This window comes from Peromyscus eremicus, chromosome 13 (genome assembly GCF_949786415.1).
Source record: "Peromyscus eremicus chromosome 13, PerEre_H2_v1, whole genome shotgun sequence".
In the NCBI taxonomy this organism is placed as follows: Eukaryota; Metazoa; Chordata; class Mammalia; order Rodentia; family Cricetidae; genus Peromyscus; species Peromyscus eremicus.
The window spans coordinates 51,970,827-51,984,701 of NC_081429.1; the positions used below are offsets into that span (position 1 = coordinate 51,970,827).

The window sequence follows — 13,875 nt, forward strand, 5'->3', positions numbered from 1 at the left end:
CGTTCTGAGCGCCCCACTCTAACTGCCTTAACTGCTATAAATCCTCAGGAGAGTCAGGACCTTTGGAGCCCCTAACCCTTGGTAACAGACTATTGATGGGTTCCGTCCTGGGCTGGTCAGGTGGAAGGAACCACAGCTGCTAAAGCTCATGCAGCACCTGTGTCGTGCATGGAAGATGGCGGTGCACTGTCCTCCGCCCTCCTCCCCGGCTCCCCTGCTTCCTGCTTCCTCTCAGAGGTGGTGCCTGGCCATGGAGCTGGTGATGCTGTTGTGGCTGAGCAGTTAGCAGTCACTTAGGCTTAGCACTCAGGCCACTTGGGATCTCTGCAGAAACTGCCATCTACTGCAAAAAGAAGCTTCTGACCAAACTCAAAGGAAGTCTTAAAAGACAAGACGTGAAAAGCAAACCAACTATAACAGCAGCACACCCAGTGGTGTACATAGAGCAGGAAATTAGGAAAAGGAAGTGCTTGTCCATCTTGTGGAGCATCTTAGCTACATTTCCAGATCAGAAGATAAAAATTCTAACACTAAGGAAGGGCATATGGGCCAGTCAAATGGCCTAAATTTAAATACAGATACTTTCTCCACTTAAAGAATAAAAGAAATAGGCTGGAGGGTGTCTCAGTAGTTAAGGGCAGGCACTGCCTTTGCAGAGGACCCAGGTTCAGTTCCTACCTCCCTCATCAGGTGGCTCACACCCACCGGTAGCTCCAGCTGTGGGGTATCTGATGCCCCAACCTCTGTGGGCACTTACAGACATAACACACGCACAATTCAAAACGATAAAGATGAATCTGAGAATAAAAGAAGTAAGATAAACCTGTTTCCTCACATAGGCTCATTTTCCACATGCTTGACACAGTGAGAGTATAAGCATCATTGAAATAAAGATTCGATCGATGTTTTATTTAAAATGTCACCTAAAAGACAACTATTTCATTTGGTCCTTCACCAAAGAAGCAACCATCTGCTCAACACCATATTCTATTTTATGAATCATTCATGTTTTAAATACAAGAGCACCAACCACTCTTTATGGAAAATTTAAAATTTTAACTACATACAGTTTTTACTTTTAGATCCCAACTTCTTGCCCTGCATCAGCTCAGGAGGTTGTGGCTACTATATGTATGTATGTGTGTGTGTGTGTGTGTGTGTGTGTGTGTGTGTGTGTGTGTGTGTGTGTATATGTATATATATATATATATGAAAAGGAAGGAAGCCAGGCACAGTGCACACCTTTAGTTCTAGTACTGAGGAGGCAGAGCCAGGCGGATCTCTGCGAGTTCAAGGCCAGCCTGGGCTACAGAGTGAGATCCAGGACAGGCACCAAAACAACACAGAGAAACCCTGTCTCGGGGGAAAAAAAAAAGCAGTACTTTTTTTTCTTTCATTTTTGTTTTTTTGTTTGTTTGTTTGTTTTGGTTTGGGTTTTATTTTTTTTTTGAGACAGGGTTTCTCTGTGTAACAGACCTGGCTGGCCTTGAAATCACAGAAGTCCGTCTGCCTGCCTCTGCTTCCTGAGTGCTAGGACTAAAGGCGTGTACCACCACCACCCAGCTATCAGTACTCTTAATAGGGGTGGACTTATTTGTCCTTCTGATAAAAGTAATATGCAGGTTTTTGTTTTAAAGAGCTCATATGAATGAAAGCTACTTCCCTCTGTATCTGATGTTCAACAATGATGATTTCCCCCTTGATTACAGCATTAGAACTAGCAAAAAAGCCAAGAAAAATTGTTCCAGTTGACTCAAAGAATGTTCCTGAAATTATGAAAAACGCTCAGAAAAGCAAGGGTAAGACACCATCACACTTCTTTGAAGAACTTTTGTAGTTGCATCAACATGGTCTGTGTTGCTTTTTTTTAAATCTTAGTGAATTTTCATATATTTTCTACTCTGAAAATTCATTTAACAGAATGTAATTTTAAAAATCCCATCTACTTTAATGTGTCTGTACTTATCAGCATCAATATCAGATGCAAAAAGTCATCTGTGCATCTGACATGGTGATAATTGACAGGGGCACCTAAAAACAATCATTGGTCTGAGTTAGCCAATGTCTCATGGAAGATTTGGCTTTGGCACATACTATGAAATAAGGCTTTTAGAGTTTGGAAGTTGAGTGGCTTGTTACTTTTGAATGACCCATTCCAACCGAGATAAGCAGTACACTTTCTAATCAAATGAAACAGGCTCAGATTTTTGTTTGTTTTCTTAAGTGCAAGAATGCTACAAAATGCTGTCACTGGTGGGAATGTCATAGAATTCCTAGTGATCATCAGCCTGTGGTTAAATGAGAACTCAGTAAAATACGGCGGCCTTTGTATACAAAATACAACTTTGCTTTCAGCAAAACTAGGTCATGATCTAAAAAGAGAGATTTGTACTAAATGTGACTTTTGTTTCATTTAGGGCACTCTACTTCCGAGAAAGTTCAGCTGGAGGTAAGCAACTGATAAAGCGGGGAACACCAAGCAAGACGTGATGAACGGTAGCTTTTCCTCTCTTAGTTTTAATGAGTATTGTAGTTGAAGGGAATTTATCGGTTATATACCAGACTAGGAAGAGTCTGAGTTTCAGAAAAATCAAAGGACTTACTGAGTTCATCTCACTTGGAATAAAACTGGAAAGTTAGCCCAGGTTTCCCTGTACATAGCTGCTGTGTGTTCTTTCTGCTGTAACACAGCTATCCTGGGTATTTTAACTTAGAACTGGTCTAAGAATTTCATGAGTTTGGTTTTGTGTTTATATATAATGTGCTCTTATTTCTTGGAGGATTGGTCCATTAAATCCATTATTTTATACTTTTATAATGTATATTTGAAATCTCTGTTGGCTTATTCACTCCAGGATAGCTGAAAGGAATCCATAGTTTTTGTCTCCTTTGTGTTTTAGTGATTTTTTTTTTCCTTTCTTTCTTTTTTGTTTGTTTTTTGTTTTGTTTTATTTCAAGACAGAGTTTCTCTGTGTATCCCTGGATGTCGTGGAACTCGCCCTGTAGATTAGGCTGGCTTCAAACTCAGAGATCCACCTGCCTCTGCCTCCCAAGTGCTGAGATTAAAGGGGTGAGCCACCACTGCTTGACATTTTGATTTTTTTCCTATGTCTTGTCAAGTGATGGTACCTCGATATGGGTAAGCCTCAGTGGTGGGCGTATCCAGCCTGTAATGACTATAGAATTAGACATGCCTGGGCTTAGGTAAAGGGACTCATTCAATAAGAAGTGAATACAGACGTTCAAGACCAGGGTTATGGCCTGGACAGCACAGCCCTATGTAGGCAAATGGTAGATGTGTCAGAGCCACCATTGACTTTAATAATGCTTTTCTCATTGTGTTACATCATTATAAAAGAAAAACTGGGCCAGTGAGATGGCTCTACAGGTGAAGGCGCCTTATACCAAGCCTGATTGATGACCTAAGTTCTGTCTCAGAACTACATGACCAAAGGAGAGAAGCAACCCCTGGGTTTTCTCTGACCTTCACATACATACAGAGACTACATACACTCCTGCCTGTCCACCCCCTCAGTAAATAACTAATGTGATGTTGCTTTCATTTTCAAAAAAGAAAAAACAAAACTTTTTACAGCTGGGCGGCGGTGGCACACACCTTTAATCCCAGCACTCGGGAGGCAGAGGCAGGCGGATCTCTGTGAGTTCCAGGCCAGCCTGGTCTACAGAGTGCGTTCCAGGACAGCCTGGGCTACACAGAGAAACCCTGTCTCAAAAAAACAAACAAACAAACAAAAAACCCTTTTTCTATGATTTAAGCAAGATTAGAGATACATTATAGCATTCTGACTATGTCTTATCAGCTGCAGACATTAGAGAACACTACTTCTTACTAGATACAATAGATACAGTGTTCTGAGGAGCATACTTGAACATCTCCCTGAGGGAGTTTGTGGTAGTGTCTCAGAGGATGGCAATCCTGAATTCAGAAGGCTGTTTTATACTACTAGGTGACCTTGCGACCTGAGTTTTTCCATGTTCTTTGTACGCAAACATGCTGTATCTTTATAAAAAGGAAAAAGAAACTTCTAAAATGTAAATATTTATTACCAGCACACCTGGACAGTGGAATGTAGTTACTGTCATGCCTGACTTTAAACTGTTGGCTGGTATTTTGTTTGGACTGAAACGCGTAAATGACCGCACCTGTTGCAGAAAGGACTATAGACTGTCTCACTTGTCTGTATCCCTGTGGGTGTGCCCTATATTTGTCAATTATGTTTCACAAAACAGAGGAAGTGCTCAAATTTGTGCTCAGTAGGCATTTCTCTTTTTTTGATAGGATGAAAGTCCTCTGGTTAGGTTTTTATTGAATTTCTGTTAACTGAGGAGAGGGAGTGAACAAGCTGTTTGTCTTAGGGAGTAATCTTTGTCTTCATGAAAGAATGGTTTATGTCAGCAGACTAGAAATTCTAAACTGATTTGTAGAAATTTCCTATACCAACAAGGAATACTAAGTCATGTTTTGAGGGGTGTATTAGAATTTTTCAAACTTATTTTGATATGGGTGTCATAAGTTCTCAGACTTGATAATTTAGCCATATAGAGTTAGATTATTTCAATTCTCAATCTTAAAATAACTTTAGTAGGATGTACCTGCCATTTATAAAAATGAAATAGGGGTTAAAAGCACTTAACTGCTCTTACTAAAGACTCAAGTTTGGTTCCCAGCACCCACAAGGTGGATAACAATTGCTCGTAACTCCAGTTCCTGGGGTATCTATCTGATGACTTCTGACTTCTTCAGTCTCTTGCACATACATACATGTATGATGCACATACATACACACCCAGGCACACGTACACATAAAATAAATACATACTTTTTTATAAGTAAAGTAGAAGGGAAGGAGCACCTGATATTACTTTAGAGTGTCCTGTGTTGGGCGCCATGTTCCCGCTAGCACTCAGGGTGAATTCCTCTCTAAGACAGAACTTGTGTGTATCTTTTTATTTCAGCCGACTCATTGGTTATCGTCTTCTAGTGCTAGGAACTACTCACTTACCTAGTGCAACATATTTTTCTTCTTTAGTTTCTTTACTTCTGGGATTGATTATATTATAATATTAATTATTCATATTACTTACTGTGCTTTTTAAATTTTAAACAGAACAATAACAAAACTGAATTTCTGTCAACACCATCTCGTAGTCTAAGAAAAAGAATAATTGGTATGTATTTCTTTTTATGTGAAGTTTTGTTGTTTGTTTGGTTTTTGAGACAAGATCTCATGTAGCCCAGGCTAGCTTCATACTCACTATATAGACTTGGCTGGCCTTGAACTCTTCATCATCCAACCTCTACCTGTAATATCAAAATGTTGACATTACAGGCATGCCTAACAACATGAAGTTTTTTTATAAAAATTAACTAAATCAAAGACAGTGGTGATAAAGTATACAAGTTCTCTAGATCAGCTGCTTGGTTTTTCAGTCTTTGGATGACCACTTACTGGTTCTTCTCTTTGTCTTCAACTTCATTTATATACTAGGTGTAATGTCAGTACCAGCCTTAGAATGGTTTTGAGGACTAGTTGAAATAAGGGGCATCAGACATACTCAGAGTGTTATTTCACTTTGGTCCAAGCATAATCAGGGTTAGTGGCCGCCTGTTATTATAACATTTCCTACTGTCCTTCCTACCGATTTTTATAAGAAAGGATACTCATGTTGCTAGACTGTAAGACTGTGTCTACACCTACAAAGTGACATGGTTTTTTTCCCCCTCTTTAACATGCATCTGTGTTATAAACCAGCTCTGCACAATCTTGGGGAATCCTCTGTTATTCACAGTAAACAACTGATTTGGTTTAAGTTATTTCACCAACATCTAGGGAATTAAACATATTTTTTTTTTTAAGATTTAATTATGTTTCTGTCTGTGAGGTATATGCACTTGAATGCAAGTGCCTGCAGAGTTCAGAAATGTAAGGAGTTGTAACAACAGACAGTTGTAAGCCACCTGATGTGGGTGCTGGGAATCGAACTCAGATCCTCCAGAAGAGCAGTATGTGCTCTTAACGACTGAGCCATCTCTGCAGCCCCTAAACATATTTCTAAATTTATTGTGGAATGTAAAGCTAGTGGTACCTTTACTTGGGAAGTATAAAATGAGCTCTTGTTTCTGGGAGGGTGGTAGGAGTGATAGTGGTTTGTAAAAGGGTAGAATTTGTGAATCAGCTGTGGGGTGGAGCAGTGTGTGAAATAAACATTTCTACACTCATAATTGAAGACCGTTACCTCACAGCATAAAGTATCTCCAGTTACAAGTTTCATGATTGATACAGCAGCTCAGCAGTATCACTAATTAATGGCCTTGCTTCTTTCAGTCTTCACTTTGCCACTGCGTTTTTCATCTTCAGCTTGACACTTCATGTTCAGAATAGTCTCGGTGGCATGAGAGGGAGATGTCCTCCCTGTGCGAGGGAGTCCTTCTTAGAAGCTTCAGCCAGCTTCTCCAGTCTTGGTGTCCAAGTGGTACATAGCCAACAGAGGTGCCAGGCCGGGAAGGAGAGCAGGTTTTTGGCAGAGGGGAAAGATAGTGATCACAATTTCTTACTATACAGTGGGGCACATGACCACGCTGTCCAGGAAATGGAGTTCTGTTAGCAAGAGAACACATTGAGTATAACTGATGTTATTAGTTGCTTTAGATGTATTTAACTGACATTATTAGTTGCTTTAGATGTATTTCAGGTGCTGGAGAGATGGCTTGCCAGATAAAGCACTTGCTTTATAAGCATGAGAATGAGAGTTCTAATCCCCAGAACCCATAGAGAAGCAGGTGGATGGGGAACCCATCTATTATTCCAGCATGGGTAGCTAAGACAGAATCCCCTGAGCAAGCTGCAAGCCCTGGGCTCAGCAGGAGAGCCTGCCCAATTTATAAGGTGAGGGAGTAATCAAGACTCTTGATTACTAGATCAACTGCAGGCCTCCATGATACATGCATCGATGGGCATCTACACGCAGGAGTATTCATTACATGCACACAAATAGTTCCTTCCAATATAATTTTCCGGTAGGTTAGTTAGGCATGTTCACCCTCATCTGATAAATGGAGAAGTAGTGCTTAGAGAATCTGTATAATTAGCTGGGAAATCATGAGCAAGTAATGACAAACTGTAATTAAAAATATCTTGAGGGTTTGGGGATTTAGCTCAGTGGTAGAGCACTTGCCTAGCAAGCGCAAGGCCCTGGGTTCGGTCCTCAGCTCTGAAAAAAAAAAAAAAAATCTTATTTTGGGGGTCAGAGAGATGGCTCAGTGGTTAAGAGCTCTGACTGCTCTTCCAGAGGACTTGGGTTCAATTCCCAGCACCCACACGGCAACTTACAACTGTCTGTAACTCCAGTTCCAGGAGACCCGACATCCATGGCAAAGCACCAATGCACATGAAATAAAAATAAATAAATTAAGAAAAAACTCCTACTTCAAAGCCCGAATTCTTGATTCTCCTCAAATAGCTTTTCTTCGATCCATCTTTTTCCAACTGTTTTTATTCTTCTCCAGTGCCAACGTCTCATTGCGACAGTGAAAGTGAATATTCTGCTTCCGACTCAGAGGATGAGGAAGAGGAGGACACTAATGAGCTTGGGCTCTCTCAGAAGAGTCGAGTTCAGAGTAGAGGACTTGCAGCGCCTGTTTCCAAAGGGACCCCAGCTAAGAAGATGAAAAGAGACAAAGCAGTGAGTGAGGGAGCCGTGGGCTTAGGAGAACTGTCTGTGATGCCTTCCGGTGGGCTGCCTGAGTGGACAGGGCTACAGCAGAGAGCAGCCCTTGTTTTCTTAATGTCTCTATATTTTCTTAGCTTTTCAACCTGAATTGTTATTCATGATCAGCACTAGTTGCGTGAAAACTGACTTAAATAGTGGTTGGACTCTGCTGAGGAACTTGTCAGTACTTCCTTTTCATATAGTTTTGGTTTTGTGGTAGTGATGGTTGGTGGTAGGGACCCGACCGCTGATCCATGCCGAATTATTTGCAAGAGTGGTATGAGCACAGGCTAGCCCTGAATGCAGAGCAGTCCTCCTGCCTCGTCTCCAGAGCCATGCTCCGCTACTCTCCGCTTCCCGCTGTTTCCAGTGGGCTCATTGTCCTGCTGCTGTGACGATCCAGGACAGTTTAGGAACCATACTGTTTCAGTAGTCGTCCACTTCTCTGCCAACCCAGAGTTTAATCCTGCCTCCAATCTGAAAAATAGGTATTGATCCATTTTACTGAAATAAGTGACAAGTCTTTCATTTTAACCTTGATATTGGTTCTTTTTTTTCCCATAATACTTCATCAGCACTAAATAACTAGAGGAACAACTAGGATTATCTGAGGAGAAGCAGAGGTCTTGATTAGTAATAATCTCCTTTTGAACATAAAAGTCAAATTATATATTGTAATTTAGGAATAATTTTGTTGAAACAGAATAATTCTTTTTGTTTGTTTGTTCTTGGTTTTACACAAGAATTCCCACACACACCTGTTTCTGTCTTTGGACTTTCTTTTCAGTTCTGGGTGCTTACTCATGATCAATAATGTAACATACATAGGGTCTCTATTATATAGCTCTGCCTGTCCTGTATGTAGATTGGGCTGACTTTGAATTTAGAGATCCACCTGCCTCTGCCTCCCAGGTGCTGGGATTAAAGGCTTGTGCCACCACATCCTGCCAGTTAGACTGATCTCTAAATTATATTTTCATCAGAGTTACTGTGATGGTGGGATTAAATATCTTTGATCCTTGACCTATATACTATTAAAAAAAAAATACTGTCAGATATGGTATTTTAATTAGGCATGTTGACACACACCTGTATTTCCCAGCTGTTTGAGAAACTGAGGCAGGAGGATTTCTTGGGCCCAATTTTAGCTAATTGCTATCTAGATTTTATGCAGTATAAATGTCTGAAATTACTTAAACCTGACATTACTTTGTCCATTTCAGAGTGACTTAGTAGAAGAATATTTTGAAGCCCATAGTAGTTCAAAAGTTCTAACATCTGACAGAACCCTGCAGAAGCTGAGGAGAGCTAAACTGGACCAGGTAGGCTGGGAGGGTATTTCAGCATTTTGTTTACTGTGACCTGGAAATACATTAGCAGTACATTGGGAGAAGACGTGAGCAGGAGCAGAATTATTTCCCTGGTAAAATAAAGCAGAAGTTCATGTTGTGGTCATTAAATATTTGTTGCCTAAACTGTAAATAGTTGACTGACTAGACATCTATTTGACATAATTTTACTTTTTTCCTTCTATTCCTTCTCTCTCGGAATTTAAAATACCTGTTGAGGTGAGGTCATAGGTTTGACAGCCATGAGCTCCTGTCAGTCCCGCACTCAATCCCATGCCCTTCATTGACCTTCACATTGGCCTGCAGACAGTCTGCAGCCTGGCTGTCACTGTCTCCCCTTTGCAGAAGTGTGGAGGATGTCTCCCTGGCTGTTTTGGAGGAGGTGCAGAGTACACTGAGGTAGCACGTGACCTTGCACTGTGTTCCCATTAGCTCATGTTACAAAAAAAACAGTCCATCTGCCCTTGTTGGGATTTGGACCAGTAGCCTCCTTGAACACGGCACGTAACCATTGAGTGACGGTCTTTCAGTAGGGCTTAAGGGCTGGAAAGATGGCTCAGGAGTTCAACGCATGTACTGTTCTTATAGAGGGCCAAAGTTCAGTTCCCAGCACCCACGTGACTCACAACCCCCTGTCATTGTAGCTCCAGGAGACCCAGTACCCTCTTATAGCCTCCATGGGCGGCTTACTTGGATATAATTAAAGAAAAAACAAATGTCTAAATAGGACAGTGGGGTTGATAATTTTAACCCAAGAAGAGAATGTTATTGGCTCACTTCCGCAGGTGTACCATGGTACCAGTGTATCTGCATTCATACATACATACCATATGCACATTTAAAATAATAAATTAAAAAAAAAAATAGAAGAATCCCTATCAAAAACTAAAGAAAGGGACTGGAGAGCTGGCTCAGCAGTTAGAAGCACCGCTCTTGCCGAGGACCCCTATTAGCTGCTCACAACTCCCTGTGTGTCTAGATCAAGGGGATCTGGTGTCCTGTTCTGGCCTCTAGGCACCGCAAGCACAGATGGGACATGAACATACAAAGGCTGAGAGTGGTTGAGGAAGATACCACTCCTGGAGTCCACGTGGAAACGTACCACCATTCATATACACACACATGAGCACATACACGCAATAAATAAAGAGAACAAATTTCCCGAGAAAGAAAGAACACTAATATTTGCCATCTGTTTTTATAGAAGCAACATGAGAAAGAGTAAGTGGCTTGAAGGTCAAAGGAAAACCTTTGAGCAGATAATCTACAAGAATGTAAGAAGTGCCTGTTAATGATAATGAGAGAAAAGCGTTACAGGCACAGCATGCCGTTTCTTCCTCCTGTCTGTGGGTTAGTGGAAGGTTGGCAGATCTAGGAAACGTTATCTTGACAAAAGAAGAAAAAAAAACAAAAGCTGGCAATTGTACTTGTGCCTCATTCTACTGGTGAATTAAAAAGAAACTTGGATGTTTTCCAAAAATTTATATTGAATTGTTACCTCACTTTTTATAACCTTGAAATCTACAGGGTTGGTATTTTTTTTTCAATGTCTCATACTTCCTAAACAAGCAGTCTACTGCTGAGCAGCAGCCCTGAACCCATAGGTTTGGGAGGTGTTACTGGTTTTTAGTTATCTTTGATTTGGTTTTTGTCTGTCTGAATTTGTTGTGAAAATTGGGAAACAGATTATCTTACAGTAACTATATTTTTGGAAATTAAAGCTTTATATTTGGAGTTTGTTGTAATCACTTAAATAGTTCTAGGCAAACTTAACAAAATTGTATATTGTTATTATATACTTGAAATAAAAAAGAACTTGAAGAGGGGCTGGAGACATGGTTCAGTCATTGAGAGCACTTCCTCTTGCAGAGGACTCAGATTCAGCTCCCATTCACTCCCAGCATCTACGTGGTAGCTCACAAACATTTAAAACTCCAATTCCAGGGGATCTGATGCCCTCTTCAGACCTCCCTAAGCAACAATTATGTACAAAAACACTCATACACATAAAAATTATCAATTTTTTGTTGTTGTTTTTCGAGACAGGGTTTCTCTGTGTAGTTTTGGTGGCTGTCCCAGATCTTGCTCTGTAGACCAGGCTGGCCTCGAACTCACAGAGATCTGCCTGGCTCTGCCTCCCGAGTGCTGGGATTAAAGGCGTGCACCACCGCTGCCTGGCTAAAAATAATCAAATCTTTAAAAACAGCTTATAATTAAACAAGTATTCATGTTTGAAGAATTTTTTATATTCAATTGGTTTACTTATTTCCATACCTGATTTAAGTCAGTATCTCCAGTAATAATTTCTTTTCTCTTTTTTTAAAGAAAACTCTACGAAACTTATTGAGCAAATTCTCGCCTTCCTTTTCTGCTGAAATTGCACAGTTAAATCAACAGCATGAAAAATTGTTTCATAAATGGATGCTACAGTTACGGTAAGTATTATCATTGTACACTCTTGTACAATGAAGAATACTATGTCTATGTTGAAATATAATTTGCAGCTGGGTGTGGTGATACTTACCTTTAATCCCAACCAACACTTGGGAGAAAGAAGCAGGTGATCTCTGTGAATTCTAGGCCAGCCTGGTCATCATACTGAGTTCCAGGACATCCAGGAATACATAGAGAGACCCTGTCTCAAAAAATATATTTGCTATATTTGATTTTCAGGTTGGGGATATAGCTCAGTGGTAGAACATTCACATAGCATATGTGAGGTCTTAGGTTTCATTCCCAGTACTACCCCAAAAGCATATTTCATTTCCTTTTCTGTTTGGTTTTTGTTGTTGTTGTTGTTGCTTTTTTTGTTTTGTTTTGTTTTTTGAGACAAGGTTTCACTGCTCTTAACTACTAAGCTATCTCTCCAAGCCTGTGAAATTCTGTAGTCTTTTTCAAAAATTGTGAGTCTGGAGTGGTGGTGCATACCTTTGATCCCAGCATTCATGAGGCAGAAATGGGTGAATCTCTTAAGTTCAAGGCCAGCCTGGTCTACAGAGTGAGTTTCAAGACAGTCAGGACTACACAGAGAAACCTTGTCTCGAAAAAAAGATGTTGTCAAGATTATTAAGTGTGGGGCTGGAGAGATGGCTCAGTGGTTAAGAGCACTGACTGCTCTTTCAGAGGTGGTAGCTAAGGTTCCCAGCAACCACATGGCAGGCAGCTCACCACTGTCTGTAACTCCAGCTCCAGGGGACCCACCACCCTCACACACACACACGTACATTCAGGCAAAACACCCAGGCACATAAAAAAAAATGATAAAAAAGATTAATAAATGTGTCAATTTGATTTTAGATTTAAATCTGAGTACTTGGAAGTTGGAAGCAAAAGGACCAAGACTTGAAGGTCATCCCTGGCGACATAACAAATTAAAGCCAGCCTAGATTACACGTGTCTCAGTGTTCTAGTGTGGTGAAGAGGCATCATGACCAAGGCAACTCTTGGTTTTGTTTTTATTTTTTCAAAGCAGTCTTTCTCTGTGTAGTTTTGGTGCCTGTCCTGGAACTTGCTCTGTAGACCAAGCTGGCCTCGAACTCACAGAGCTCCGTCTGCCTCTGCCTCCTGAGTACTAGGATTATAGTCATGTGCCACCATTGCCTGGCTCCAAGGCAACTCTTATAAAGGAGAGCATTTAATTAGGACTGTTCACAGTCTCAGAGATTGAGTGGGGCCATGGTGGCATGCAGGCCGCCGTGGAGAAGCTAAGAGTTCTACACCTGGGTCTGTAGACGTCAGGAGGAGAAAGACATTGGACTTGGCTTAGACCCTTGAAACTTCGAAGTCCACCCAATGTCCCACCTCCTCCAGCAAGGCCACACTTCCTAATCCTTTCAAATAGTGCCACTCTCTATGACCACACATTTGAATACATGAGCCTGTGAGGGCTGTTCTTACTCAAACCACCACAGTGTAAGTCCCTGTTTCAAAAAGAAATAGAGTGTATTTCACTTTATTATTATTATTATTATTATTTTGTTTTTGTTTTTTTTTTGGTTTTTCGAGACAGGGTTTCTCTGTGTAGCTTTGCGCCTTTCCTGGATCTCGCTCTGTAGACCAGGCTGGCCTCGAACTCGCAAAGATCCGCCTGCCTCTGCCTCACGAGTGCTGGGATTAAAGGCGTGCGCCACCACCGCCCGGCTTGTTTTGTTTTTTTGAGACAGGGTTTCTTTGTGTAGCTTTGGAGCCTGTCTGGGAGTATGCTCGGTATTCCAGGCTGGCCTGGAACTCACAGAGATCCACCTGCCTCTGCCTCCTGAGTGCTGGGATTAAAGGCGAGCGCCACCACTGCCCGGCAAATATATTTTATTTTAATGTATTTCTGTGTATATGTACTTTCAGAGCATGATGACATTTGTTATGTATTTACCTTTTAAAATTATTTCTTAAAATATTATTTTAACTTTATTTTTAATATGCTTCAGTGTAGCTAGAGTTTTCCTGCCTGGCCCACAGTCAGGACAAATCTCTCTCACCCGCCAGTCCCACAGCCGCTCAGACCCAACCAAGTAAACACAGAGACTTATATTGCTTACAAACTGTATGCCTGTGGCAGGCTTCTTGCTAACTGTTCTTACAGCTTAAATTAATCCATTTCTATAAATCTATACCTTGCCACATGGCTCGTGGCTTACCGCATCTTCACATGCTGCTTGTCATGATGGCAGCTGGCAGTGTCTCTGACTCAGCCTTCCACTTCCCAGAATTCTTCTCCTCCTTGTCCCGCCTATACTTCCTCCTGCCTGACTACTGGCCAATCAGTGTTTTGTTTTGTTTTTTGTTTTTTTGTTTTTTT

General features: G+C 41.0%; 1 protein-coding gene across 1 annotated transcript in view; it reads left to right on the plus strand.

Moving 5' to 3' along the window:
* Positions 1-13,875, plus strand: part of Orc2 (origin recognition complex subunit 2) — a 38,930-nt gene that overhangs the window by 13,395 nt on the left and 11,660 nt on the right. The window contains exons 6-11 of the mRNA XM_059278324.1: positions 1,710-1,799; positions 2,418-2,449; positions 5,130-5,190; positions 7,529-7,704; positions 8,955-9,053; positions 11,406-11,515. Of these exons, the coding sequence (XP_059134307.1) occupies positions 1,710-1,799; positions 2,418-2,449; positions 5,130-5,190; positions 7,529-7,704; positions 8,955-9,053; positions 11,406-11,515 (568 nt within the window). The remainder of the gene's footprint in view (positions 1-1,709; positions 1,800-2,417; positions 2,450-5,129; positions 5,191-7,528; positions 7,705-8,954; positions 9,054-11,405; positions 11,516-13,875) is intronic.